The sequence below is a fragment of the Xiphophorus maculatus genome, chromosome 17 (assembly GCF_002775205.1).
Source record: "Xiphophorus maculatus strain JP 163 A chromosome 17, X_maculatus-5.0-male, whole genome shotgun sequence".
Taxonomy (NCBI): Eukaryota; Metazoa; Chordata; class Actinopteri; order Cyprinodontiformes; family Poeciliidae; genus Xiphophorus; species Xiphophorus maculatus.
Window position 1 is genome coordinate 2,930,335 of NC_036459.1, and position 27,296 is coordinate 2,957,630.

The window sequence follows — 27,296 nt, forward strand, 5'->3', positions numbered from 1 at the left end:
CATTCAGGTAATCAAGCTGGTGCTGCTGGGGAGCTTTGATTCTAATGTGTGTGCTGTCGATCACACCCACTACTGTTTTAAACGCGGCTGTACCAGACTGGTCCACGAAGCCTCGTCCAACTTCCTGAAGATCTTCAGCAGGCGGGAAAAAGATGACCAGACTGAGGTGCAGCCATATCCTCGGTGCGACCTTGTGGATGATGCGAGGGACTGTGGATCTCGGTACGTTGAAAACCCCAGAAACAAGTCGGTAAGGCAGTCCATGAGCCAGCCAGTCGCCGTAGATCAGGACCTCCAGCACGATGCCCCAGCTGTAGACCTGGTCCCTCTGCAGGAGCCTCTGCATGGCTCTTCTGCTTCAACTCCGACTCCTCGTCAAACCACAGGCGGAGGATGGGAACGCTGTGGTTCAGTCTGCAGTACGACCCTGGATGAATAGTCTGGAAAGACAAATGAAAAATAACAGTCCAAAGAGGCGGATATTTATTTATTTATAGTAGATTCATTAGTTTAACTTGGTTTTAGTTATGGCTGAAATGATTAATTGTGATTAATCAATTATTGAAGTAAGCATCAACTAGTTTAGTAATCGATTAATCGTTAAGTACTCAAAGCAGTTGCTGAAAGAACAACACAGAGGAGTAATTAAGTTAAAACTGAACAAAATATTTATCCATTTTGCATTTAAATTAATAATAAAATCCTTTGTCTGTAAATATGTTCCACACAGAAGTCTTCTAGCGGCAGTTTTAGCTTCACCTGAATAGAAACAATCTCCTGCAGCTAACCGTGAAATGATGGCTAAAGCATAAACTACGGAGAGGCGAGCAGGATGATAGAACCGCGACATGAACACAAAACATGTTTACATAGGAAAAGAAAAACGGCAGACTTCCTGAAGGGGCGTGGTCACAACTGGTGACCGAACTGGATTGGTGGAATTCGAATTTGTAGGCGGGGCTTGAGGTCCACAGGAATAAGTCAGAGCAGCAGCAAACACTCATCTGCTGGAAAATTGTAATTGTGCTTTAAACTATTTTAAAACATGATTATATAATTGAATAGACTACAATTATGGAAAAATATAGAGAGATATTAATACCTTTACTGCTAATTATAAACACTAATTATTACTAATTAGTATTTATAAAAGACACAAAATTACATTTGTTTACATATTTTTGTACATTTTTCTTCAATTCATAGTTTCATGTATTCTAATGTAGCGATGCAGTCAGACTAGTCAGCTATATTCTCCATCAATACTTGAAGTTTAATACACTTAAAATCATCTTATTTTGGAACAACTATGTTTTAAGAAGCCTATTTTAGTTAGAACACCAGTTATGTCTTATGAGTCGCATGAGATTTGTTGTAAAGTAAATTAAAAGCAGAGATAATTAGAGCCAAAATATTTTTTTCTGCTAATGTGTATTTTAATAAATAAATACAGGAAAATGTAGAGTTTGTAAAGTGAGCAACAGTAGAAGAAGAAGACCGCCAACATGCACAATAACTGTGTACAAAAGCTGTGATGTACGAACACGTCAACAAAACATCTCAACAGCTTCCAAAAGGCGCTAAAAGCGTTTTACAGTGCAAACCGTGTCTTCAGTCATACATCTCTGGGCTAAAGCAGTCTTTGTTTCTGATCGGCAAGGATACATTCAGCTGGCGGCTCCACTAACTACATCATCAATGACACTGAAGAGACGAAACCATCGGATCTCCTGGACCGAGGAAAAACGTTACAACTTACACACGACACTGATGAAAAACAAACTTTGATCGATGAAAAGTGCCAACAAATCTGATCAATAACAGCTGACGGGTGAGCTAACTGGTTACCTGATTAACAGGTAAAAAAAAAAACAACCCATGAAGACAAAACATTTTTTTAGCACAGAAGCTGTGAAGTTTCCAGTGGACAGGTGAGAACAGCGTAAAGCTTCAGTGTTGTGGTTTGGAGGGGAAAATGTTCAAATAAGAACAAAGTGAAAAGAGAAGAAAGTTGTACACAGATTTAAGGCTTCAGGAGCACAAGGAGAAAATTGATTCACTTATTTTACATTTACAAACCGTCCAGTTCTGCAGTTTTCCCTTTAAAATCTGTTATTTTTCATTTAAATTCAAGTTTGGAATTGAAGTCAGTTGTGTAAAGTCAGAGACTGAGAATAAAAACAAACATGTTTGGCATGTTGGAGGAGTTAAAATATTTGCTTTTACTTAAATTTTTATTTAATCTTTTTTTTTTCTTTAGTTGTCAGTTACAATTTTAGTTGCTTGAAGTAAATTCACATATATTTAACTTAATAAAAAAAAGCATGTAAATTAAACAGTTTTCTTAGTGAATAAATAAAAATATGAAAAAATATCTGAATTATCTTTCACCAAGATTATTGTCAAACTAAGTATTCAAGCAAAATTTTGAGCAAGTTATCTGACCAAACTGTCAAAACAAGAATTTTGAAATAATGAGATTAAATACGAGTAATATTTTTGCAAATTTAACTGCAGTTACAGTACTTTATTCTATAATTTTTATGTAAAAAAAATGAAAAACCTGCTTCTTGATACAAATGTGAAGAAAAAATTTATTTTTCCTCAAAGTTACAATTTTACAAATCAATTTCCTTATTGAGAATTTATTCCCAATTTGACATTTTCAGCTTTATTACAACTCTCATGAGATTAAAGAATAAATGAAAATCGTGTATTAGTTCTAACAGAGGATAAAGTTGGATTCTGACCCAGATGCTTTGTGTTTGTGGTGATAAAATCGTAGATCCCACACGATCGACCGTCAGCCGAACGCGGTGAAGGAGATTAGAAAAGAGGAGCTGTGTGACGCGTCGCTTGGCAACAGACGACGGTCTTTAAAAGCACAACCTTCAGTCAAGGCGTCTCAGTGAGTAAAGCAGCAGATATTTACAAGAAAAAACAAACATTCATTTCCCTCTTCCTCCTGGACAGAGTTCGGCCAATGCCTGTTCACGCTGAGGTCACACGGTCCGTTTCCATGGAGACGACATCGGACAGAAGAGGAGGCACTTCCTGAATGGCTGGTTTGTCTGTGGAGCGTCTCTGCGCCTCAGTCGTCTCCTGAGTGAAGCTGGCGATTGACTGCATCTCTCCGTCCGGCCACCAGGGGGCGCTGCTGTTTCAGTGGCCTGATGATGGAGGCACTTTGTAAAGATGCTCTGAGGGGGAATCCAGCTCCGTTATGTCATCAGGATGGGCTTCTGCCTCACCTCCAGGATGTCTGCCTCACAAACACAAAGAGCAGAGATGAAAACGTCTCAGCTTTCAGGAAACAACTTCAGCTTTTACAGCCGAACACGGTTCTGTTGATCAGAGGGCAAATTTTTGTGGCAGAAGTTCTTAGACTTGTTGATTCCCCCACCAACCATTTTGTAACATCTTACAAGTTAGTGAATATCGGAAACAATTAGTTTTATTGAATGTTTAACAATCTGAAATTGAACAAATATGTCAATGATAGCCTAAGTAATTTAATTACTTTTTAGCTATCGTTTTATTTTGAGGCACACAAAAGAGAAAAATGCATATTATACTCCTTAATAGGTAAAAATGTAACAAAAAGAAAATATGTATACATCCTCATCCAAATTTATATGTACAGTAGAGACAAGAAATTGTCTGATCCATTCAATTCATGTTTTATATAATAATATTGTAGAGAAAAAAAATGCACCCAGCTTGAAAAGGACTGGAAGAGTTTTGTGGTTGCCACTATAATTTCATATGCAGTAATTTGGATTATGTACAAATGTTTTTTTCATGATGAATTTCTTATTAAACTACTGATGTCACTCATAACGTCACTAACAAAACAATATTTTAATTACTATACTTACTGATGAATTATAAAACTTAATATGTGTGCTATTCAGTTATGAATAAATTATACTTAATGATTTCATTAAGGTATTAAACACGATAGTCAGACTATCATGTAAACATCTGTTACAGGATAGAGTCTTACCATGATGTAATAAATAAAACATTTCTGTAATGAAATCCAATTAAGTTATCTTAGAAACTGAATTAGGTTCATTCCAAGCAGAGTGAAATATCTGAAGCTAAGAGTTTCACTTTTTAGACTGAAATAAATAAATAAGTTTTTATTTGAATTAGCAGAGAAGCTGGTGTGTTTCTCCTGCTGTGGCAGCTCTCCGCCTGCAGGTGGCAGTGTGTTGCAGCGCTCTGACCTGCGGTGATGCGGTGCAGCGGCAGCGTGACGTAGGTAAGGTGTGAGTAGAGCAGGAAGTAATCCTCGGCCCGGTTCAGCTTGAGCCAGGAGCCAACCAGAGAGCGGCCGGTTCCGGACAGCGAGCGCGAGCGAAGGTTGGTGGCCGCGTGAATATCTGAGGAGACGGTCAGTGATGTCACAGTGCAAACGCTCTATAATCCCTAATCCAGAACCAGAGCTGAAATCTGTCTGAGTAAATCAACAGGAAATAAAAACCGGTGAGACCAGTTCACCTTCGTCCTCCTCCTCCCTGAAGAACTCCTCGCTGTCGTTGGCAGAGTGAGACTTCTTCATCTCTGCAATCCTGTTTCTGGGAACTTTTCTCCTCAGTGATGGAGAGAAGAAGGACGGACGGTTCCTCTCTGGGGTCGGAGGCGTGCTGAACGACGTCACCTGACAACAGCAGCCACGTTTACCACAGGAGGCCGATGAGGTCATACAAACACAAATAGCAGAAATACAGGAAAATAAAACTGAAACCAACGTTATTTCAGTTGATTATTTGAACAATTAATCGATCAATCAGATAAAAAAAAGGCACATTCTGCAGATTTTTCATTTAATTACTTCAGCTTATTCCATAACAATATAAAATAGAAACATCTTAGTATTCATTATTATTTATTTTATCTAAATAAGAAAACATTGTATTGCCTAAAATGTGGTAAAGCATTTTTTATTGATCGTTTGAAGCTAAAAATACTTTTAATATCAACAAGAGAAAAGCTGAGCCTTTCTGCTCCACTTATCAATACAGTTCAGAGCTGATTTGTTGATTATTTGTTACAGAATTTGAACAGGGTGAAGATAAAACATATTTACAGACAAAGAGGGTTTTCTGTAGTAAATCTAAAATGTTTATATTTTTGTACAATTTTGGCTTAATTACTGCTCTATCTGTGGCCCAAATGATGTTTTTTTTCTCTGTATATTTTAGTTAATGTTTAATCGATAACTAAATTAGTTGGTGATTATTTCAATGATCGATTAACCACAATTAATTGATTATTTTGTTTGAAATTAATTTAAGAGAAAGAGATTCTCTTCCTTTTGAGCTCAGGCTGTAAACCAGACATAATTTTCAGCATCAGATTGTAGAAAAATACATAATTCATTCTGCCTGCATTCATTATGGATGGTGACCTGGTTTCATCATAAAGCTTCTTGTTGCTCTACTGGACTTTCTCTCTACTTCCTGCGGCGCCACCAGCTGGTTTTTAGCCTCACCCTCTCGTGCATCGGGGACACCTGGTCCTCCTCCGTGTTGCAGGGAGACGTGTCGCCTGTCGGCACCCGGCTGACGGCCATCTCAGCATGACCTTTGCCCTGTGGCCCCTTCATCCTCACAAACTCCATGTTGTTGTACTTGTAGAAGCCAAAGGACATCCGCTGGGCCATCTTAGCAGCGACGCTCACCTGCAACAACCATACACACATCAACACACTGCAAAGGACTTCAACTGAGCTTATTGTACTGGAATTAAATATTTAAAGGAGACTTATTATGCAAAACTTACATTTTGCAAGTTTTTGTACTTTCATTTGCATATGGATCTAACTTAAGCCTGTTCAAGGAAGCTTAATAGGTCTCCTTTAACATGACACTTAGCATGAAGTAGCTGCAAATACATGCATGCTTTAGCAGAGTGTTTGGGTTCTGGTTCTGACCCGGTTGTCGTAAACCTTCCTGAGCGCCTCATAGCGGATGGATCCCTGGAAGATTACGCCCTGGAAGGTGTTGCTCTTATCGCTCGCCACCAGCTCCACACACACCATCTCGCCCTCGCCCACAGTCATATCTCTGAACACCTACACAGGCGGAGAGGAGCGCTAAATCCAGAACATCAAAACAATGGATTTCTGACTCCTCCAGCATAAAAGGTTGTTAAATAAGGAGCTCAGTGCTAAATAGCGGGAAAAGGTCAGAGGTCACGCTTCAATACAGCAGCAACTGGCTGGTTTTGGGATCAGAGAGGTGGGCGTCTCTACCTCTTCAAAGTTGTCGATCATGAAGAAGATGTTGGGGTAGCTCATCTTGGACTCCTCTCCTTTGATGTCCATGGCGTGTTTACTGGGAGAGGCGAAAACTTCCTGGAGGACAAAGTTGGAAAAGATGAGAGAAACCAAGTTGAGGCAACTTCCTGGTGGTGGCGCTGATTTCCTACCTGACATTTCTTCTTGTGGATGTGGATGTCTCCGGCGTCTGAGCGCGTGCAGACGGCACACGTTACCACGTAGTCCAGCTAGGGGAAAATGGAGAACTCAAGTTAGTTAGTGTCGAAACATGTGAGACATTCAGGAAATACTGCTCATCTATTTTGTTTGCTAAAATCTACAGGATTATCACTACTGCAGGTTGAGCGCTGATGAGGCGGATCATGGTTTGATTTGTTCATTTTTGCAGCTTTTTAATAGGGATAAAATCTCCCCAAAAGCTGTTTAAAACTTACAAACTTTAGCTCTGATGCTTGAAACATCAAAGCTGGAAAATGAGCAAACAAAGAAGGAAAAACTAAAACAAAAACATCTCAGCAAATATAAGCCCTAATTTGAATAAAAAGGGTTTAAAAATCCAAAAACCAGGAGCAGTTGACTGAAGACAGACTTCCATTCTGTCTGAACTCAAAGATAAACGCTACTGTCGTCTCTGGGAGCCATTGTCTCTTTGTGTTGCCCTATTTGGTGAGAATTCAGGAGATTTACCTTCTGCAGGATCAGATTCAGGTAGACGCTCTCCTCCCAGTCGATGTCTGGGTCACCAAGACCCGGAAGCTTCTTGGAGTCCCTCCTGTAGACTTCCACCTCCACCTAAAAACACAAAACGTAGCAATCAGATTTTCCTTGGAGTAGAATCTGAAAACTCTGTAGGACTAAAGAGTATTTCATGTTTGTAATCCTTCCTTTCGCTCCCCAGGTGAGACGTTTCATGCTTTTGTTTTTCCTTCCTGTCAGATGCTCTTCAGGAAGATCCCAGGTGTCCAAATGCCAGGAATCGTATCGCTCACAGACCTTTTAGAGAGCCAGAATGGTCGCCATGGCGACGCCCGTTTGTGTGCGCAGAGCTGACGGGATGAAAAAGCTTCATGGAGGAAACAAGACAACTAGTCGATGATAAAATCTCTGTGTTCTTGTTGGCAAAAAAACTTTAAAAATGTTGATTTTTGACAGACTGAGGTTCACGTTTCCTAAAAGGAAAGTGAGGAGAGGCGCCGATCTTCATTTAGTATTTGGATGTCAAACACTATTATCATCCCAGAAACTCTTCATGCGACTGTCATGGAAAGTTCAACTCTTTTAATAATTCTTTTAAGGCCAAATTAAACATAAAACTCTTTGAAAGAAGTAGCAGAAACATTAAAACAAGAAGATTAAAATGAACCAAACTATTTTGAATGAAACCAAATACTGAACCGGTTGTAAAGGATGCAAGTGATTGTTTCTGTGTACATTATTTACTTACTTATTGGCAAAACCCTGAAAATTTCAGGAAAATTAAATACATACTAATTATGATATACAGCTGCTCCAGGTTAAAGATTGCTAAGAACTCTGAGTTGCTTTCCTCTGCTGGTAAAACTGATAAGAGACTAATTAAAATGAGGATGATGAAAGCAGGATGCAATGAGGCATGGCGGCTTCATACGCAGAGAGGAGGTTGGTGAACCTGAAAATGCTGGAACAGGAAAAGGACTCAAAAGGGAAAGTTTTAATTTATGGTTAAGGTTAACAATGATTAAGGTAATGACTGGAAAAACCAGATCATGTGGTTGGAGGATTTCCTGTTAGACGTGCCTGTGATCTGTCTCGTTTCAGGAATCTAACCAGGACAGAAACATCGGGGCAGAGCCAGAATAATCCTAGAGATCTACCAGGAAGAGACCGAGAGAAACTCTGTGGAGGCTGAATATCTGATGGAAATAAATGCATGGAGATCCAAGTTCTTTCATTTGCTGAAGAGGGACATTGTGCGCTAATGAACATTTTGAACAAATTCAATGTACAGTAGATGCATGTTGCAGTCGCTGGTATTGGATCTGGAAAATCAATTGTTGGCCCCTTTCCACTGATAAAATGTTGAGAGCATATATACAGTAGACCTCTCTTAATTACACAAGGTAGTGTCATTATAGATAGAAAAAAGGGGGAGTACGCTCACGTGTTTTTATAGAAAAAAACCGTGGAAATTTCTGAGTTTCAAAATTCAAAAATTTTCCATATGTGGAGTTAAAAAAGTTTTTTTCTTGAACATTTCTGAGATTACTCTCAAAATTTCTGAGTTTTTGCAGGAAATTACCCCCCCCGCCCCCAATCTACAATGACCCTAATACACTGTCCTACTTACAAGGCCTTTTCCAGCGCTGACATTTCTCGGTTTTCATTTGGAGTTTAGGAAATGGAATTAAAAATAATCTCTTCATATGGTCACAATCACATCTTAAGACACACCAACATACACCAAACCGAAAGTGTTTTGTTGGTATCATAATAGGATTTGACTCGTTTGCTACATTCGCTTTACCACTACGGTTTGTCTGAAACTAATATGGCTGCGGCGCATGCGCTGATCTAGATTCAGCGTTTTGGGGTCACTCGTAACCAGGTTAATAAATTAATAATAAACCAGGTTTTCAAATTTAAATATACCTTTTTAATCCCAAAGGGAAATTAAATGGTGTTGTAACTCATAAATTCACATTCAACTATTAAACGTTGTTTTTAATTATACATTGATTTTACTTGAAAGCTTCTTTCAATACACCTTCAACCCTGACTGAGGTCAGGAACAATAACTTGTTGCTAAACTCACACTCTCTTCAGGTATTTCTTCCGGTTGGTTCAGGAGAACCGTCACGTTTAAATCTCTCGGCGCGTAAATAAAGCGGCAGGTGAATCCAGAGGAGAAGTTCTGAAGGTTCGGCCCGGTTTTAAAGCCGTGACGTTGCTGCATTAGCAGTCAGCCGTTCCTCTGTCTAAGGAGGAGGTAAAGTGCTACGCTGAGGCAGTAACCATGGCAACCGGAGATGGAAGGGCATGTGGGACAAACTACAAAAGGCAGACAGAGTCTGCGCTCTCCAAATGTAATTATAAAAAGAGAAAAAGGACAAAGCTTTCACAGACACAGAGACTTGGGAGTGATGTTAAATATCAATATGCTGGAAATAAACAATAATTTACATGTTGAAACACAGAGACTGAAACTTAAAGAGCCTCCAAAATGAAAAGGAATTAATACTTAAATAAATTGTGACTGATATTCCAGTCCTTCATTAGTTTGTGTATTTAGATGTTTTGCTGAAGTCATAAACAACGGTAAATTGTTGGGATAAAAACTGATTAAATTAAGAATAAAATATTTACTCTCACTTTGCTCATTCGTTCAGCATTTCTCCGTCCTTGGAGTCTCATTTCTCTCTTCTGCTGCAGAGAATCCGCCTACAGATCAGGAGATTCTGGTTCTTTTGTTTTGGGAAACGATCCCACTAAGATCTGCAGTGCAGGCTGGACGAAGCCTCTCTGATCAGAGAACCAATGGCCGCTGCCGTGCCCTTCGCCTCAATCCGTCTTATTACATCTGGCCTTTGTGAGGTCTGACCTGCGGACGGAAATGATGGCCGCTGATGGCCTGAAATGGCAAATATAGATTCAATCTGCTGCTGAATGAAAACCTAGACTGTTTTCTGCTGTGGTGATTAGATTCAGTCAAAGGCAGGAGAGTGATGCAGAAAATATGATGGAAGTCAAGATGTAAATACTCAATAATAATTCCTAACCTGAAAGAAAAGGATTTAAATAGTGCATTATATGGAAGGAGGTAAGATTTTGATAGCTGCACTTATCCTTTTATATATTATGTATTTTTATCTAAAAATGAACTAAAGTGAAGCATCGTTCCTCTACAAAAAGATACACATTTATGCCACAGTAATAAAAATAACACAGTAGATATGTTTGTGTGTGTTTTTTTTAAATCATCCTGGTATAATTTTGAATAAACAGAAATTTCAGTTCATTTTACTCCGACCTGAACGCGACTGAAGAAAACCAGAACTACTGCAGTTTATTTTACGACAGTTTTGATGGTTTAATAGTGTAACATTTATCAGATTTTATGTTCCTGTAGCTGCAAGCTTCACAAAGAAAAGGTACAGATTTTTATTCCTTCTGCTGGAATCATGAGAGCCGATTAAACATTTCATATTTAATGAATTAAAAACTGAAATTATGTCCTTGAATTAATACCGTTTATGCCTTCTAACAACCACTGGATATATCCGACAGCATTTTTTTTGTTTACTGTCCTGGACGTCATCAGTTAAAGAATCAGAGAATTTAAAAGGAAACTGATAAAAACACCAGTAGAAATCTGGAATGTCGGATTATTTTTCACCTTTTTGGCCTCGCCGTTGTCTGCGCCGACATAGGCGGGCTTCCTGCGGACGTAGAACAGCATGTCGTCCTGCCGCGGCGCCCACTTCTCCATGAAGTAGGTGGAGAACATCCAGGTCCAGAAAACGATGCGGTCATCTTTAAAACAGCCTGGAGACACAAGATGGATGTCAGGAGGGCAAAGATGGACGGCTAGTACAAAACGGCAGGTTTTATCACCTAAAAGAGTCATTTTATCCCCAGGGCAGGTTGTTTGAAATATTTAAGCCATTATTATTCACCTACAGCTCAGTTACAATAAAAGCACCCGTTGATGCTTTTATTTTGGAAAACAGCTGGGCATCAGTAGATGTAAGGTTAACGGCGTCAAAGATAACAGCCATGTTTTGTGTTTCAGACGATGACCATCTGCCCTTCATCGCCACAGGATGCTCATCACCTTTCAGAGGCCAGAGGCACCTGTCTGGTTACCAGGCAACAGTTGCTAGGAGGCAGGAGGTTGATAAAATGTTAACGGTGCTCATCACTAAACCTGATCAAAGACACAAATTTGTACTTTTATTAAAGAAAATATGACTAGTTGGGGACAAAAGGGGAAAATAATCTGGTTTTCTTCGCAGCAAAAACTTTGAACTGATTTTCTTTTGCTTTGACTTATTTCAATCAATACAAACACATTTAAAGGAGAAGTTTTATTAGAAATGAAACTCGTAAAGCTTAACACCACGTTCAGTAAAATATGGACAGAAAACAGGATCTTCTACCATAAAATTACGTAACATTTAATATAAACAAATGGTTTTTATAAAGTAAAAATACAGTTTGTAGTTTTTCCAACATATGTGAGATAAGTTTTCTCTTTGTTAAGTGACAATGTTCTCATCTTGTTTGTGTGATTTTACTCATATTAAGTTTAAATAAACTTGGACGTGTCCTAATTTATTCCTCACCCAAAATTGCATGTTTTAACTTACATTTTATAGTTTGTACTTTTCATTAAATTATTTTGTATTATGCAGTATTATTATAAACTGATTAATTGCCTGCAGTTGAAAAAATTACAGAACAAAATAGGGGAAAAAAAATAAAGAAAAATGAAAAAAGGATGAAAGAAAACAAATGTAAGAGAATAGCATGAGGAACTGTTAAACTGACTGTAGTTTCCTCACAACGCCTGGAAAACCTCTAGAGGGCGCCACCATGGCCACAGATGAAGCTTTGCTGTTATTCCCAGAAACATAATCTGAATTACGCTGTCTGCATATTTACTGATCCAATCCGTAACCAAAGCTCCTTGTTGTGAAAACTGAACCGATCAAACCGTGATCCAATCACAGCAGAGCTTTAGTTTTTAATTTGAAATCAAACAGTAAAGTGATGAGTAGAGTCGAAACGGTGGCGCGTTGGGATTAACCTCATTATCTACGACGACGTGATCGGGTCACCAAGAGCTGCCGCTGAACCAAACAGGACGAACCAGAGGATCAGGAAGGCGGCGCCGTGGCAACCACAGAAAGTCATTAACTCAAGGTCACAACGTTAGTCCAGATCTCAGAGTTGAAACCTTCATGAAGCTCAAACCCGTTTTATTTTGGTTCTCCAGTCAGGTTTGAACAGAAGTTTGGGATTGAAAGTAAAGTCAGACCAAAGATGTGATCAAGGTTTGGTTTTCGTCTGAGCGCCGCTGCTCTTACGGCTCCTCCGCCTCCGAGAAGTCCTGATCTATTTATAGCTGCTGATCCCGCTTTAAAAATACATCAGCTGTGATGAAAGCAGGCGCAGCGTCACACGGCCGGGAAAGTGATCTGAATCCTCCAAAAACTACGGGCTCATATGGATCATGAATAAAATCTATGTTTTCATACCAGATCTGATTTTCTTTTTTTTCCCCTCTCGCTTACTTTTCTGAGAAAGAAATGACAAGCGACAGAAAGTGGCTTTTATTTCAATCACGACTTCTGTGATGGGTGATCAATATATTTGTTTAATTACAAGCATGTAATCATAATATTAGCAGAAAAAAGAGCCACAATTTTACCAGAAGGACATTTTAAAATTATGAGAAAAACATTTGAATGAAAAAAAGCTTCTAGAGTCATGAGGATCAGACATGAGCTGCTCAGTTTGTGATTCTTTCTTTGAAACAGACTCAGTCATTTAAAACTTCTGCTAATGATAATTTGATTCATGTGTAAAAAGCTTAAATATTTCCTCATCTGTAAAACCAATACCAAAGTATAGCTTCACAAGATGCTCAATATGCCTCTTTTTATTTGATTTTTTTTCGTGTTGGAGTTCTCATAAAATTATTAATTCAATCTTCTAATATTATGACTTCATTCTGGTATTATTTAGACTGAAACCAAAAAAGAGCAGTGAAAAAAAAAATCCAGATTTTCTAAAAATTCGACTGATAAAATTGATTTATCACCCAGTCCTGGTGACCACTAAGAGCACCAGTTACTGGAACCAGTTACTGAACCATTAGTCTCCCAAATTGTCTCTGTAGACGAGGAAAGTCGAAGTGTGTATCACTTGACCTCCCTGACTAATGTGTGTGACCCGTTTGTCATGTGACGGACTCTCAGGGTTCATCTTATGCTCTCCTTATGTTTCTCATGACATGCTGCTGTTTCCAAAGCAGATCACAGTTTCTCACTGCAGGAACATTTAAATCAGCAGCAATGAATCCACATTCCCAGTCCGTCCGTTTGGCTCAAACATGCCGGACGAGTCGAGTGTTTTCCTGCTGCTCCTGTTCGTTTGTGTGATGCGACCCAGAAACTTGATGGCGGACGCCCCAGTTCCTAAAACCCGGCTGGAGGAAACGCGAGGCGAGGCAGAGATGAAGGTTTCTGATGAATCTTCAAGCTTTTCCTGAAACATTTCCTGATTCCTGCAGCTGAATTGCGGCAAAACCAGATGAAAGGAGCTGAGAAACAGCTGCAGGTTTTCCTGCTTAACAGTTTTAGTGGAGTTCAGATGTTTGTTGCAAAAAGCTGAGACATAAAATGCAGATTTATGTCTGCATTTTAAAAAAAAAAAGAATTGTTTGAAGTCAGTTCAGCTGTTTTTCTGTATCAGATTGATACTAAACACCAGATATCTATTGGAAGTGAAAACGTGGATCGGTGCATCCAGGGTTTTGAAGTCGCTCCAGACATGAGCACAAACAGGAAACAGATAATCGACTTCCTGCTGGGGTCAAACCTGCCCCAACGTGAACCAGCTGTGTCACAGAAAACATTAATATTTCTGCAGAAGCTCAGTCAGTCTGACTCTCTGCGCCTGGTTAAATATTCAGCAGGATTTATTATTCGAGTTTCAGAGCGATCAGCTATTTTTACTGCACAGAAGCAGGCGAGCGTCTGATGTGATTTATTCCCTCCGTCAGGGAACAACAAGCTGATCTCAGTATTTATATGTGAGGGTTTATAAAAAGCCCAACCACTGACAGGCAGCTCTACGTTTCTGCTTCAGGTGGGATTCAAAATGTGAGAAAATGCCAGAAAATAAAATGTGTTGTTAAAAACATTAACAGTGGAAACTTTACTGATGTATAATACCAGTAAAGTTAGCCTAATAACCCAACAGTACTTCCTCTTTACCTTCTTGTTCTGGTAATCAGATCCAGCATCACCAACCTGACTCCACAGGCGGCTTTAACTAAATATTGATTACATATTTGAGACTTCTTTATCAGTTATTGATTCTTTACTATTAAACATTGACATTTTGTAAAAAACAGATGTAGAAAAAGTCTAATTTTTCCATATTTTATCACATTAAAAGCCTCAAATTTCAGTATTTTAAATCAACATTGAGAGACGTTGAAGTAAGAAATTGGCTGAAGGTGACCAATCAGTGCAGTGATACACTGCACTGATTGGTCACCTTCTGTTTGAAATATTTTTCAATTAGTGTCCTGAAAATAAACTAAGGAATTGGTGATTGGAAACTAAAGAGTAAAATTATTACTGCCTATGAAAATAATAGTTGCTATACTGTGTTGCCATTGTGTGATGCGAGTAAAGGCCTGAGTCATTGTTGGTAATTTGCTTTAAGCGTGCTGAGTCAGCAGCCTGCAGAGGAGCATCCAAGGGCACGAGGACACACCAGCTGCTCACTTCCTCAAGTACTAAAGTTCTGCTTTTAAGGCTCAAATCTGCTCGAACTACGATACTTTAACTAGCCCACTCCACATTCACTCCCCTATAAATTATAACTCCACTTTCTAGCCAGAATGGAGCCTAAATAAATGGATTTACTTCTGGCCTAGTCGAACGTTTTCCAGCCCAGGAAATGAAACTAACATTTTTTTCCACCTTCAGTGAGACGACTGTTTTTATTTTAGTGGGTTTTAGAGATGGATAGAGGCATCTGGTCTTCATGCTGCGACTTGGCTTGAGACAAAACAAACATCTTGATTTGGGAAGTTTTTCATTGTTTTGTTTTTTCAAATCAGGCTAGGATCGATTAAAGTTAAGTCAATGATTGGCAGCAATCATCTAGTTTCCTCTGGTGGGCGGAGCTTAAAGCGCTTAGTTACAGCACAGCAGAGAGGGTCGGGTTATTATTACGCCATTTATAAATTAACCACACTGCGATGAGGTTGTAAGGATATTGTGCTCTAACTCTATTGAAATATTTAAACATCTATCAGTAAAAGCATTGAATGCCTGTTTGTAAAAATAGAAACGATTTAAAAAGCCTTTCAAACAAACACTTTACTCTTGAACTATGCTGGCTCGTTTTCTGAAAATGACTGATTAAACACAGTTGACACTTTTAATGTTTGGGTTTCTTTTAAACTCCCTTTTCTGCAACATAATATAAATTTGGAAAATTCTCAGACCTTAGACGTTTTTACTGCACACTTTCTTTAAATAATTAGTTTTTTAACTACTTTTGGAGACAAAAAAAAGGACTAATTTTCACATCTACGGTTTGTGGTGAAACAAAAATGTCAGCTTGTTAAAAAATTCTGAATACTTTGTAAAAGTTAAAATACTGCTGGGCAAAGAAACAAGCTCATAAATTTATGGAGGGGATTCGGCAGCTGGAAGTGTTTTTCCTGCAGCGGCGGCGCGGCGAGCTGTGATGAAGTCATTGCTTTTCAAACAGAGCTCTATTGATTTATGCATCACAGCAAACGAACAGCACCGACTGTCTGCTTCAGGGCCGATAAAACGGGGCAGAAACACCCAACAAACTGCACAGCCGACACTTCTCCATCAGCTGGGGAGTGTTTGTGTGAATTCTGGACGATTGGATCAATTCAGACTCTAACAGGACAGTTTAGCTGCTGCAGACAGCTTCCACTAGCCTACTGAGACTTTACACACATGTTCTTCATGAAGGTGGCCAATAATTAAAAAAAAACTTTTTTGGAGCTGAATTGAAACCCACAGAGTCTGATTATTCCAAAATTAACTGAATTTGTTGTTAATAGTCATTTCTCCTGTTGCTTGCTGCTGTTTGAACTGATTCTTTCTTCAGAAATGTGGCCTTTGACCCTTTCAGCTTCTACTTCGGTTTGTGTGACGTCTTCCTAAAAAAACCTAAAAATTTAGAGAAAGCCCAAACTTCCTCTAAATGTTACAGTTATCTGGCAAAGTTTTCTATTTATTTCTCATAATTTTAACCCTTACATTTGCCTCTTTCAATTATTAGATCATTAATTAACACACAAACAGAAAGATAAATTAACATTTAAACTGTTCATGTGTCATAAACGGCCCAGAGACTTTTTCCTAAATCAGTAATGCATGTATTCAGAATCTCATTTTGGCTGAAAGCTTAAATTTAGTTTGTTAAAATAAATCTGGAGTTTTTTTGAAATATACCCTTTAAAAAACATTATATTAGAAAACTAATATTTAAAGTGTTATTGAACAAACATCTGGTATAGTAATGACTCTGTCTTATTTCATAGTTCTCTGTGTTTAGTGTCGAGTCCTCTAATCAATCACTGATCCCTGAGGTTTATTTGCAATATGGTTGCTAATACTGCAGAGCTCATTTCTGCCATTTTGCTCACAGGAACATCTCTTTATATATTTCTGTATTGCTGCTAATGACTCTATAAAATAGACTCATTCTGAAATAAAAAAATAAAACTTTTACTTTTCCCGCAATTACGTCTTTACTTCAGTGTCTCACTATAGTTCTTTTTTTTCCCAGAGTTGGGCAATGTTTAAATCTGTTAAGCTTCCTCTTTAACCAAGGATCTGAAAACCAGCAAAGCAGAAGAACTCCAGCTACAAAACAAACCACAAGACTTTCCATCCAGACCAGCTTAAAACGGTTATGTTGAATTTAAGTGAACTCAGCATCTGTACGTCTGATCAGTGGATATTGTAGAATTGAAACAGTGAACTTTCAGTTGAACATTAACACATTTCGTTTTTCAGGTTTGGATACATGAACATTTTAAGGAAGGATTTATTTTTAAATGTGTTTTAGCTGAGTGCAAACTGAGAAGTAAAAAAACCCCAACAAAATTAGCAGATGAGAGAATACTGTAGAGTTTAAATTTATGTAAACACACATGAAAGCTTCCTCTCACTCTAAATAAACGTTGCTAACATCGTATTTATCTTCATTACTAAAGCAAACTAACGTTTTATAGCATAATATGCAAAAACATGAATCTTTACGTCACTTAAGGTTCTCTTTCTTTGGGAAACAATCAGTTGTTCTGGGTGCCTCCATCTTGTTACCAGCTGAGATAAACTCTGGCCTGTTTTCATTCTGTTCAATGTAAGAAATTCAGTATTTGTGCTTTGATTAAAAAAAAACTAAAAATAAATCACTTAATTTTGAACTGCTATTTTATCAAATTAACAAGTCACACCTCTGTTGTTGGTGGTCTTGTACATGTTTTAAGCTTTTCCACTCAGTTTTACTGGCATTTTTAAATCAGCCTTACTTTACAGTATCTTGTTTTGTATACTTCAATAATAAATTTTACCTTTCGTTTGCCTGTCACTTTGCTGCACAATATCCACACTGAGGGACAATAAAAGGATATCCTCAATTTTAAAACAAAATGGGGCCCATAGTTGAAGTCTCTTAAAACCATTGGTACGGCCCTGCATACAGTCTGAGGCGCAGAAAGTTGGAAACAAAGCTGGACAAAGATAAATGGAACAACAAATAGTGGCACATATAAAGCGATGAGAAGGTTGACGTGGACTCTGACTGGTTGTCCTATTCCAGAAATAAATCAGGATAAATCGGATATAAAGTGGAAGACACGCAGCCATCAGCTCCCACAAATAACGTCAGGTCCACTGAGGATCAGACTCACCGAGTCCGCTGATCTCCTGTCGGCTGTTGAGTCGGTTCCTCTCGTCGGCGATGGCCTTCAGCATCTGCTGCAGGGAGCCGTCCAGCTCTCCGTTCTCCTCCTCCGCGGGCCCGACAGGCTTACACAAACCGGGGAAGGACGCCATCTCCGAGCTGGGATCATGACAGTCCGGGCTAAAAGCAGCCCACGGTACCGGTTCACGGTAGCTAACTAACGGCTACAAGGAGGACCAGAAAAAGGGGGACACCGGGATATCCCCCGGTTCTCCTTCAAATTTACTCCGGATTAGATTGTAATATTGGCGCCAAGAGGCCGCTGGAGGTCAGGACCGGTGCGCTGTGCTGCGGTGGCCGAGAACAACAGTAGACAGCTCGGTGTGCTGAGGGAGATCCTGCTACTTCTGTTGTTCAGATCAGCTGGAAACACCCCTCACACTTCCGGTAACATGAAGGCCTTAAAGAGACAGGGCAGCTAAAAGACGAGCACGCAGAGGTGTCGCAGACGATTCTGTTACTCCTTAAATCCAGGGACATTGAAGGTTGGGTCCGCCTGAATAAAATAAAAATAAGGAAACGAACTTATATAAAATTCCTGAACAACTAAACGATGCAGCTTAATAAATACGAAATGCTATAGAGGGAAAAGGACTTTTAAAAAGGTTAAAGTTGTTTAAGAAAAATCTAAATTATGTGGAAATAACAGAAAAGCAAATATAATTTGTGTAATTTTAATCTATGACTTTTCAAACTCAAACTTCTGTGACAAAAAGTGTTTAAAAACACACACAAAAAATTAAAATGCAATGAATTAGACTTTAGAGACAAATTGATTAACGTTCTTTAGGCAAACTGTTACAAGAGAGAGAAATAATAGGATTTTTTAAGTGCCCGAAACTATAAGACTAATTTTTGATTTAGATAGCACTTTTAATTATTACCTTTTAACATTAAAGGTAAAAAAATATATACTTATACTTACCTGAACGAAAACAAACATATTTTGTTGTTAACTGTAATTCATTGTTAATAGTTTTTAGCAATATTGGTCACCTGAGTGGTCCAAGTGGCTCGTGTTTCCATCTCCAAAATGGCGGCCACGTTGACGTACAACTGAGCCAAGTCAGCTGAAATGGGACCAAAAATCATTTGGACCAAGTAAAGTCCTGTTTCACACTGTGTTAGACTGACAGGGTAATTCTCTTTATAAAACACACAGTAATAAGCAGCTAATTAAAGGGTCACATTCAAAGAGCATCATAAGCTAACCGTTTTGATTCTCCAGCCGTTAAACCAACGGTTAACACCCGTGAAGCTGATGCGTCAGTTACCTGGATCCTGTTGACATACACCGTCTGTTGGGAACGAAGTCAGAATCCGACCATTGACAATATTCAACGTTACACCACATCAAGCCCCGCCCCCCTGAACTGCACCTCTCCGCAGGCTCAAATGTCCCGGTTTAAACAAGCGCACCCCTAATTTTCCAGACAAAAGATGACGTCATTTGTAACGGTCTCCAGACACTGGCAAGGAGAAGGAAAACCTGGACTATATATGGATTATATATGTATTATCAAAGCAAGTTGTAAACAATTTCCCTCACTGAAACATGCAAGTTAAAGCGAAATATAGCACTGAAAATGTACAAATATTTATACAAAATAGAATTTATATTTCATCCATTCAAAAAATATGGATACAGGTAGATTTAACTTTGTAATGAACAGCTATCTCCGGAATGGAAAATTTAACCTTCATTTATGTGTTAAAGATACTTTTTGAAATTCTGATGTTTACTCTGACAAATATGTCCGACAGAAAATATCCTGCTTTTTATGCCACTGTACGTTTATATATTTATGAAGGTGGTTAACACAGTTTGCAATAGAAAAACTAGGTAATGGTGACACCTGGTCATAATAAATCACAAAATATTTCTTAGTGATTAGCCACTTAATTTATTCAAGTTATCAGCTGGAGAAACATGGATTAATCCTTTCAATCTTGACTTCTGGTAGAGGAGATTGATTTTACAAAACAAACAGAATACATTTTTATAAATCCCACAATAAACTGACAAATGATCCATTGTGTGGTTTGTTCAATTTAAATTAATTTTATTAGAAGACGGTGCAAGTAAAAATATTTGGACTGATCTATTTTATTAAAGCTGCTAAGCCTCACACCTCTGAGCTGAATACTTAAAGGAAAAGTGTTACCACAAGAGAGCCTGAACACAAAACAAAGTTTTTAGTTTTCAATGATGAAAATAATATTTTCTCTATATAAATCGACCAAAAAAAACGTTTGATTCTGTTTAAGAAGTTTAACTAAGCAGCAACCCCACCTTAGCTTGTGTTTCTGAGGCCTGCTCTCTCATTCATTTAGAGGAAGCATAAAGGCTGACTACTTGGAGAACATCCAAGTAGATTAGTTTTCAATGTTATACATTTTTTTAAAGTCAATTTTCTTTCATTTTTAGACATTTAGAGATTCATGTCGTCTTAGTGGAAACATTCAGATCTCTGAGATCTGAAATCCATTTTAAAGTATTTTCAAGTCTCATCTTTGGAGCTTCAGAACCAAACAGACTTTAATAAACTGTTTTGTTGTGTTTTTATTGTTCAGTTCTGGAATTCAGATGAATCCTCTCCGGATGTTTGCTGCTCTTCCTCCTGGTCTGCGGAAATCCAAACGGGGTTGTCCTGGATGTCCTGAGGGGATATCCACGAGCGGGCCGATGGGGTCGTAGCGAGGTCGCAGAAGGTTGCGTGGGAGGTTCGGTCGCTGGTCGTAGTCGCCACCGATGATCCCCGGCAGCGGAGGGAAGAGGGGACGGGGCACCGTGGTGATGATGTCACGTATGGGGAAGGGCGGCAGGGAGTAGGGACGAATGTGACGTTGTAAGTCTAAGCAGGCTTTGTAGGACTTTCTGTAAAGCTGTAAGGAAAAAAAATGGAACAGAGAATTCATCAGGAATCCCACAGCGACATCTGATTATTTATCAGTGGCGAGTTGACTCTAATATAGCAAAACTAAACTTTAAATAAACATTTTATGTTACAAGACGACTTTAAAGGAGGCCAATAATTTAGGCTCTTTGTCTAGATTAACAAAAAACTGTTGTCTCATTTTTTCAGGATAACTTGGCAAATATGAATGTTAATATTGTAGGGCTGTTGTAAAAGAATATCTTAGTAATCGAGTACTCTATAGGATATTACAATTATACAATTAATCGAGTAATCCTCTCTCTCCTCCAAAGGCAGAAAAGCTGTCGTACTCCAACCACGCATCGCGCAACACAATCTAACAATGCTCATTTGTCCCCCAAACCTATTAACCTTGTGAAAACGCCATTGCTGGACACTGGCTACAAACTGTTTGTGGACAATTTTTACACCAGTCCAAGCTGTTCCAAGACCTGCTGCAGCAGAGGATCTGGGCGAGTGGCACTGGCATTGAGCAAATAGAAATAACTTTGGTAATTCTAACTAAGCTAAAACAAAAGTTTGGTCTGATTTAACTTCAGACAGTGAGGAAAAATGTGCATGACTTTTTAGTATGTAAACTTCTGGTTTCAACTGTAGGTGGCGCCATTTGTTGATGGAGAATTGACTGGAATGGAGCAAAAATGAAACTTTATAGGATGATGATTAATTTGAGCTCTTTTTTCTGCATCAAAATTATTGTTGGCTTTAGAAGCGTTATAAAACAGATAAATTAAAAAAAGACGTATAATGGATGCATATTTTATTTGCATTAACATTGGTATAAATATAAGTAAAACTGGATCAGTATTAATTTTACATGTGAATTCATATTGGTGGATCAGTAGATATAACGTAGGACAGTCTGGCATCAAAGCTGGAGTAATTTGACATTATCAGTCCATGTTTAAGATAAGAAAAAACTTTTGGAGAGCTATTTATTACATTGTTTTAATTTTTAAAGTTATGTACGTTAAATGAATGCTTAATGTTATAAGAGATCTGGACAAAAAGATAATTTTTCAAGCTCCCAGCACAAATGTTCATTTCAGAAGAATTAAGCAGACGTGAGAAAAATGTTTGCTGCAGAGTTTCTCACCTGTTTCCAGTCTGTCTCTCTGGGTAGCTCGGTATCTGGACCTAAAAAAAAATATATGTTAGAATCAGATAAATTGAATTGTATAAATAATTTCAGTTAACTCAAGAGTTAGCATAGCTAACCGTTACAGCAACAGGATTTTGTCACCTGAACAAACTGAAGTTTTATTCTGAACTAAAGAGCAGAAATAAAAACTACAGTTTCAGTTTAGACTTCTGGTTCTGACGTCTTACTAGAGAAGTCCCGGAGGTACAGATGTTTCCAGAGGGTGGAGTCAGATGTGGCGGCGTTGAAGTGGCAGCTGGCGGCCGACAGTCTGACCAGGGAGCGGACGTCCAGCAGGCGGAGGACCCGGAGCAGCAGCTCAGGAGGGAGAGCCTGCAGACCGAACGCCACCGGCAGCGCCATCGCTGGGAAAACACACCGCCACCGTCACTTTCTATCAGCACAACTCAAGGCTGTGCAGAGTTCAGCTCTGCTTACCTTCTCTTGCAGCAGCGATCAGCGGGTACGCCAGCTGGTCTTTGAAGATTCGGGAAAGTTTCTTCAGATTCTTGAAGGCCGCGGCTGCATTTTCTCCTGAATAAAAGCAGAGAAGGTCAAGCAGGGACAGCTGGTCAGAAACAGCTGAGATCTTCTAATATACAACTGAACAAACTTGTCATTCAAACTCTAGCATTGTCTCATTTTATTAGTTCCTCTGTTGTTTGGTCCAATATATCACTAAGCAATATTAAAAATTACCATTGGTGTAAAACAAAGCAGAACTAAAATGTGGTGTAAGGACAAATGTTACTAAAATGCAAACATTTTCTAAATAATATTAAAATAAAAACTAGGTATGCACCAATTCATGTTTTTCACTTCCTATACCGACACCTGAGGTTTAGTATCGGCCGACATGATCAGGTACAGAAAAACTGCTGAATCGATTTAAAATGTTCCTTTTTTTAAACACAGACATAAATGTACTGAATTACAAATTTATCTGGTAACTTTGCTCCAATGCAGCACATTTACATAAAGAAACTGAAACTGACAAAAACAATGTAACATAAACTGTAAAAACATTTCAAATGGTTCAGAAAGTGCAATTAGTATTTCTAAAAATAATGTAAGATAAATAAAACAGAAAGATGTTGCTTTTTTTGTAAATGTAGTCTATTTTGTCATGTAATCGGAGCCCAGCATTCTGCTAATGCTAATGAGAATCTGAATCAACATACAGAACCTCGGCCGTACCTGGCCAATCTTCAGTCACGTAGCTGGACGTCTTCAGCAGCAGCTTCTGAGTCGTGTCGATGGTTTCAGGAACCTTCAGAACCGCTGCAAAGAACAAGCAGAAGATAAAACAAAATGGGTTGGTCAGATTTCAGGTCAAATGTTTATGATTATAGACTAAAACCAAAAGCAAATGATCTGAGGCTGAATCAGCTAAAACAGGAGCAGAAGAGTGCTGGTCCTTACCGTTAAGGACCAGCAGGGGGCCCATGCCCACAGCCACAACGGACACCAGACTGTTTTCACATAAAGGATGGGTGTACTGCAGCCTGTAGACTCCACCCACAGACCTCCACCCTGCAGGCATCTCCCCAGGCTTCAGCTCGCTGCCCTGAACACAAAGCAGATCCAGCTGTGATCCAGCTGTGATCCAGCTGTGATCCACAGGAAGCAGAAGGACCAACGTGTTCCACGGCCTCACCTGAGAGGAGAAGCCAGTCTCCAGCATGAGGAGATGCGCTGCCACCAAGATGGCGTCGTTGGGGCTGCTGGTCTGGGCCGAGTGGTAGAGCAGCTCCAGGGACAGAGGAGCCTCACCGGCCTCAGCCTCGCTGCACAGCATGGGCTCCCAGACAGGGGGCGCTGCTGAACAGCTCTGCATTTTGCAGGCCTGCAGCGGGTGAGGGCTGCTGCTGCTGTCCTGCAACAGAACCAGAACAAAACCGTCAGGTTGGATCCAAATAAAGTATTATTTCCTAAATTGGGAGAATCATCTGAATATGGATACTGAAGTGAGAAATGAGTCAGAGTCATTTTCACAGCTGATGTTCTAGATATATAAAATAATCCGTCACACTGAAGCAGTGGAAACGTTTGTAGTCATTCCTTGATTTTCAAATTGATGTGAAACAAAAAATTATCTTAGTAATTGATTAATCAATTATTTTGACGATTAATCAAATAATCGGAAAACAATTAGCACATTGTGCAGATTTTTCATTGCACCACTTACGTTTATTTTATACGGTATTAAATACATTTTAGCCTAAAATAAAATATCATAGCATTTGTTTAGTTGTAGCTTGATTATTTGTAGCAAAGGATGCATCTGCAGCTAAAAAATAAATACTGCGCCTTAATTTCTGCTATTTATATGTTGTTCTTTTAGCAAATAGCCTGTCTGTATGTTGAAGTTAATGAATAACTAATTACTAAATTAGTTGACGATTATTACAAAAATTGATTTATCATGAATTAATCTGATTAATCATTTCAGCCCTAATTTCTAAAAGAAAATAAAACCAAATTGAAGTTTTACTGGCTGCTCAAAGCTCTGATGCAGACAGTTTGCTGGAAGCCAAAAATGCTGATTCCAGAGCTTCACCTGAACGCTTCATGGACCAACCACTTTTATTTTCCCGCAGTTTGTTGATGAAAACTGAGATGACGCTGGAGTTAGTGAGGGTTGTGAACGCAGATTTAGAAACTGAAATGTAACACTTTGGATGTCGTTTGGAGGAGAACTGTCACTCTACATCAAACTCATGAAGTGAGTTTGGATTATTCAGTCAGAATTCCCCAGACTACTCAATATAATCTCACCTGGCTAGTGGTCCCATTGGTATCCTCCTGGCTGTTTGTTTCTGTGGAGCTTGTGGTCCTTTCTGAGGTTGCCATGGCAGCAGGTGCCGGCTGCGGCAGAAGGACACAGATCAGATCCCCAGAAACGATTCCACAGGATGACAGAGTCTGACCGGATTCTGAGAGGAGCTCTGAGCCGTTCAGAGACAAACTGAACTCTGTGTCGGCGCTGAGCAGAGACAGACACAAAGATCAAACTCAGCACACATGCCTTCATCTGTATGCGCCTTTCCAGGGAGAAAGGAAAGTAAAGCCTGACCTGAGTTCATGATCGGACAGCAGCGTCTGCTTGATGAGATCCGAGAGTTCCTGGAGGGTGGGCTCCTCGCCTGGTAAGTCCACCCTGCTGGTCTGCCGGTTGATCCGAACCCGCAGCTTCATCCTGAGGACAGAAAACAGGCATCACACTTTGTGTCGCAGTTCCAAAAAAGCCAAAAATTCCAATAAAGGCTGTGGGTGGTAACAGGTGGTTTGGGATTTGTACGCACTTTCGAATTGATTTATTTATTGTAAAAGTAGAAATAAAATAATTACCAAAAAAGGTCTTGTAACTTAGTTGAAATGAAAAATAATCTCAATTTAAGACATTTACCAAACAATCCACCCAGCACCAAGCACTCAGTGTGTTCTTAATTACTCAAATTGGTGGGCGGGTCTAACAATTAACAATGTAATCTAAACAATTCTAAATATAAAAATTAATTACAAATTTTGATTCTAAATTAACTTAAATATATTCTAACTGCCCAAAGAACAAAACAAAATTGGTAGAAATTATAAACTACAAAACTTTAGCATAAATGGCCACAACATTTTGCATTTACTCTGCTGCATCCAGTAGTGCTTTCTCATATGGGCGAAGTGGCAATGTTTGACAAGTAGTGCAATTTATTTAATGGCGTCACTCCGTTTTAGTTTAACTCTGAAGCTAAAAATCAACATCTGATTAACAACAACACATTTTAATGGCACAAACAAAAAAAAATGCAAACCAAATAAAGCAAGTGGCTTTGCAACATGGAGAGTTGAAGACTTGAGATTCAGTATGACTAACAGAGATTATCTGTAAATATAACTGTAAACTTACAAAGTGAAACATTTTAATTCGACCTGGAAACTGACAGGAAGCCAGCAGAGAAAAGCTGAGTCTGCATAAACTCATCACGCAGGGACGAATGTTTTCATTACACTTAAAGGTCAGATATACTAATAAATATTATCATATTCAGAGTTCTTGACCACAAACCCCCAATAAAATAAGCAGGTCCCCTAATTCTACTTAAAAAAAATTACGTGATCAGCTTTAAACAAATTTATAACAAATCTTTTCATACCAACAGTCTTTTTTAGGATATTCTGGACCCAAAACATCAACGATCTAAAAGCAATAAAGCTGCTGAATTTATAAATTAGACCCTCGAAACAAAAGGCAGCTCCGAGAAGTTTGAGACAAACATTATTTACACATAATTGCTTTTTCACTGAAAGAAAAACTGTGTAGCATTTTTTATTATAGTCCTGAATCTTAACTGGTGGTCTGACTTATTTAATTTCTGATGCGTCACTCTCGTTTTGTTTTGCTCTTTTTCCACATATTTTACTTCCTGTTGACAATGAACAGCTTTGAATTGACAGAAAACGGTAACGTACACTGCCGTCGTTATTCAATGACATTCACACAAAACAGATGTTGTTAAATTAATCGTAATAGAAAACTGTTCTAGAAATCAGCTGGTTTTTAGTTTCGTTTCTGGAAGTTAGCAACGTTTTATTCACGTCGCTACGTAACAACAGTTAAGACTTTTGTCTAACCTTGTTAGTTGACTGGTTGGTTAATTAAACCACCCGTTTGCATCCAGACTGCAGCACAAGGTCAAAGATAACCAGAAAAAAACTCGCATTATGTTCTAACGGGCAAATTTTCGGTAGATTTCATCTCGTTTCTTTGGTGACTAACATTACCGGAAATCCCGCATAAAGAAGCTTCCGCTTTGGATTTTCAAAATAAAAGCCAAAAGTCAAAACTGCTTTAGGAAATATCGTAAAATTCAAGTTGCTTTTTTAAATTTGACTATAAATTTTCTAATTAAAAGATGTTTGAATTTAATTGTAATATTTTTTTTTATTTTTTATAGGTTATAGGTTATTGATAATCTCAGCCTCTGGAGCAATTGTTTTGTTTATACTCTGGGAAAGATTATGGTGCCCTAAACCAGCGATTTTCCCCAGAAGAAAAGTACGGTAATGTTTAAAATTAGTGGACCATAAGGCATGCTGGATAATGACTCCACTAAAGCAACATTTAATTTGTGGTAAATGCGTTTCTCATATAATTCTATGATTAAAAACTAAAACATAGTCTTACCCTAATAAC

At 38.6% G+C, this 27,296-nt stretch overlaps 2 protein-coding genes across 3 annotated transcripts; both read right to left on the reverse strand.

Annotated features, from left to right (window-relative positions):
* Nucleotides 1–1,412: 1,412 nt before the first annotated feature.
* On the reverse strand, nt 1,413–18,513 carry kiaa0930 (KIAA0930 ortholog). The gene is made up of 10 exons (XM_005812247.3): nt 17,973–18,513; nt 10,662–10,810; nt 6,977–7,081; nt 6,439–6,516; nt 6,263–6,364; nt 5,942–6,082; nt 5,501–5,689; nt 4,507–4,666; nt 4,233–4,388; nt 1,413–3,262 (listed from the first exon to the last, which is right to left on the reverse strand). The coding sequence occupies exons 1-10, from the start codon at nt 18,115–18,117 to the stop codon at nt 3,222–3,224; spliced, it is 1,266 nt and encodes a 421-aa protein (XP_005812304.1). The 5' UTR covers nt 18,118–18,513; the 3' UTR covers nt 1,413–3,221.
* Nucleotides 18,514–19,903: 1,390 nt separating this feature from the next.
* fbxo7 (F-box protein 7) lies at nt 19,904–26,909 on the reverse strand. 2 transcript variants are annotated; one of them, XM_023349786.1, is made up of 10 exons: nt 26,735–26,909; nt 25,182–25,304; nt 24,884–25,091; nt 23,763–23,981; nt 23,528–23,672; nt 23,303–23,386; nt 22,544–22,639; nt 22,294–22,470; nt 22,061–22,101; nt 19,904–20,911 (listed from the first exon to the last, which is right to left on the reverse strand). In XM_023349786.1, the coding sequence occupies exons 2-10, from the start codon at nt 25,301–25,303 to the stop codon at nt 20,609–20,611; spliced, it is 1,395 nt and encodes a 464-aa protein (XP_023205554.1). In that variant the 5' UTR covers nt 25,304; nt 26,735–26,909; the 3' UTR covers nt 19,904–20,608. The 2 variants fall into 2 exon arrangements, with proteins under 2 accessions (XP_023205554.1, XP_023205555.1); XM_023349787.1 differs by lacking the exon at nt 26,735–26,909 and having other exon boundaries at nt 24,884–24,973; nt 25,182–25,272.
* Between the last annotated feature and the right edge of the window lie 387 nt (nt 26,910–27,296).

Excerpts from the sequence above, each read along its gene's own strand:
- kiaa0930 (XM_005812247.3), bottom strand. The coding sequence starts at position 18,117 with ATGGCGTCCTTCCCCGGTTTGTGTAAGCCTGTCGGGCCCGCGGAGGAG. Across the intron at positions 6,517-6,976 it reads TGAATCTGATCCTGCAGAAG|CTGGACTACGTGGTAACGTG; the intron begins GTAAATCTCCTG and ends ATTTTCCCCTAG. Across the intron at positions 5,690-5,941 it reads GGAAGGTTTACGACAACCGG|GTGAGCGTCGCTGCTAAGAT; the intron begins GTCAGAACCAGA and ends TGGTTGTTGCAG.
- fbxo7 (XM_023349786.1), bottom strand. The coding sequence starts at position 25,303 with ATGAAGCTGCGGGTTCGGATCAACCGGCAGACCAGCAGGGTGGACTTA. Across the intron at positions 22,640-23,302 it reads CGTGACTGAAGATTGGCCAG|GAGAAAATGCAGCCGCGGCC; the intron begins GTACGGCCGAGG and ends GCTTTTATTCAG. Across the intron at positions 22,471-22,543 it reads GATCGCTGCTGCAAGAGAAG|CGATGGCGCTGCCGGTGGCG; the intron begins GTAAGCAGAGCT and ends GTGTTTTCCCAG.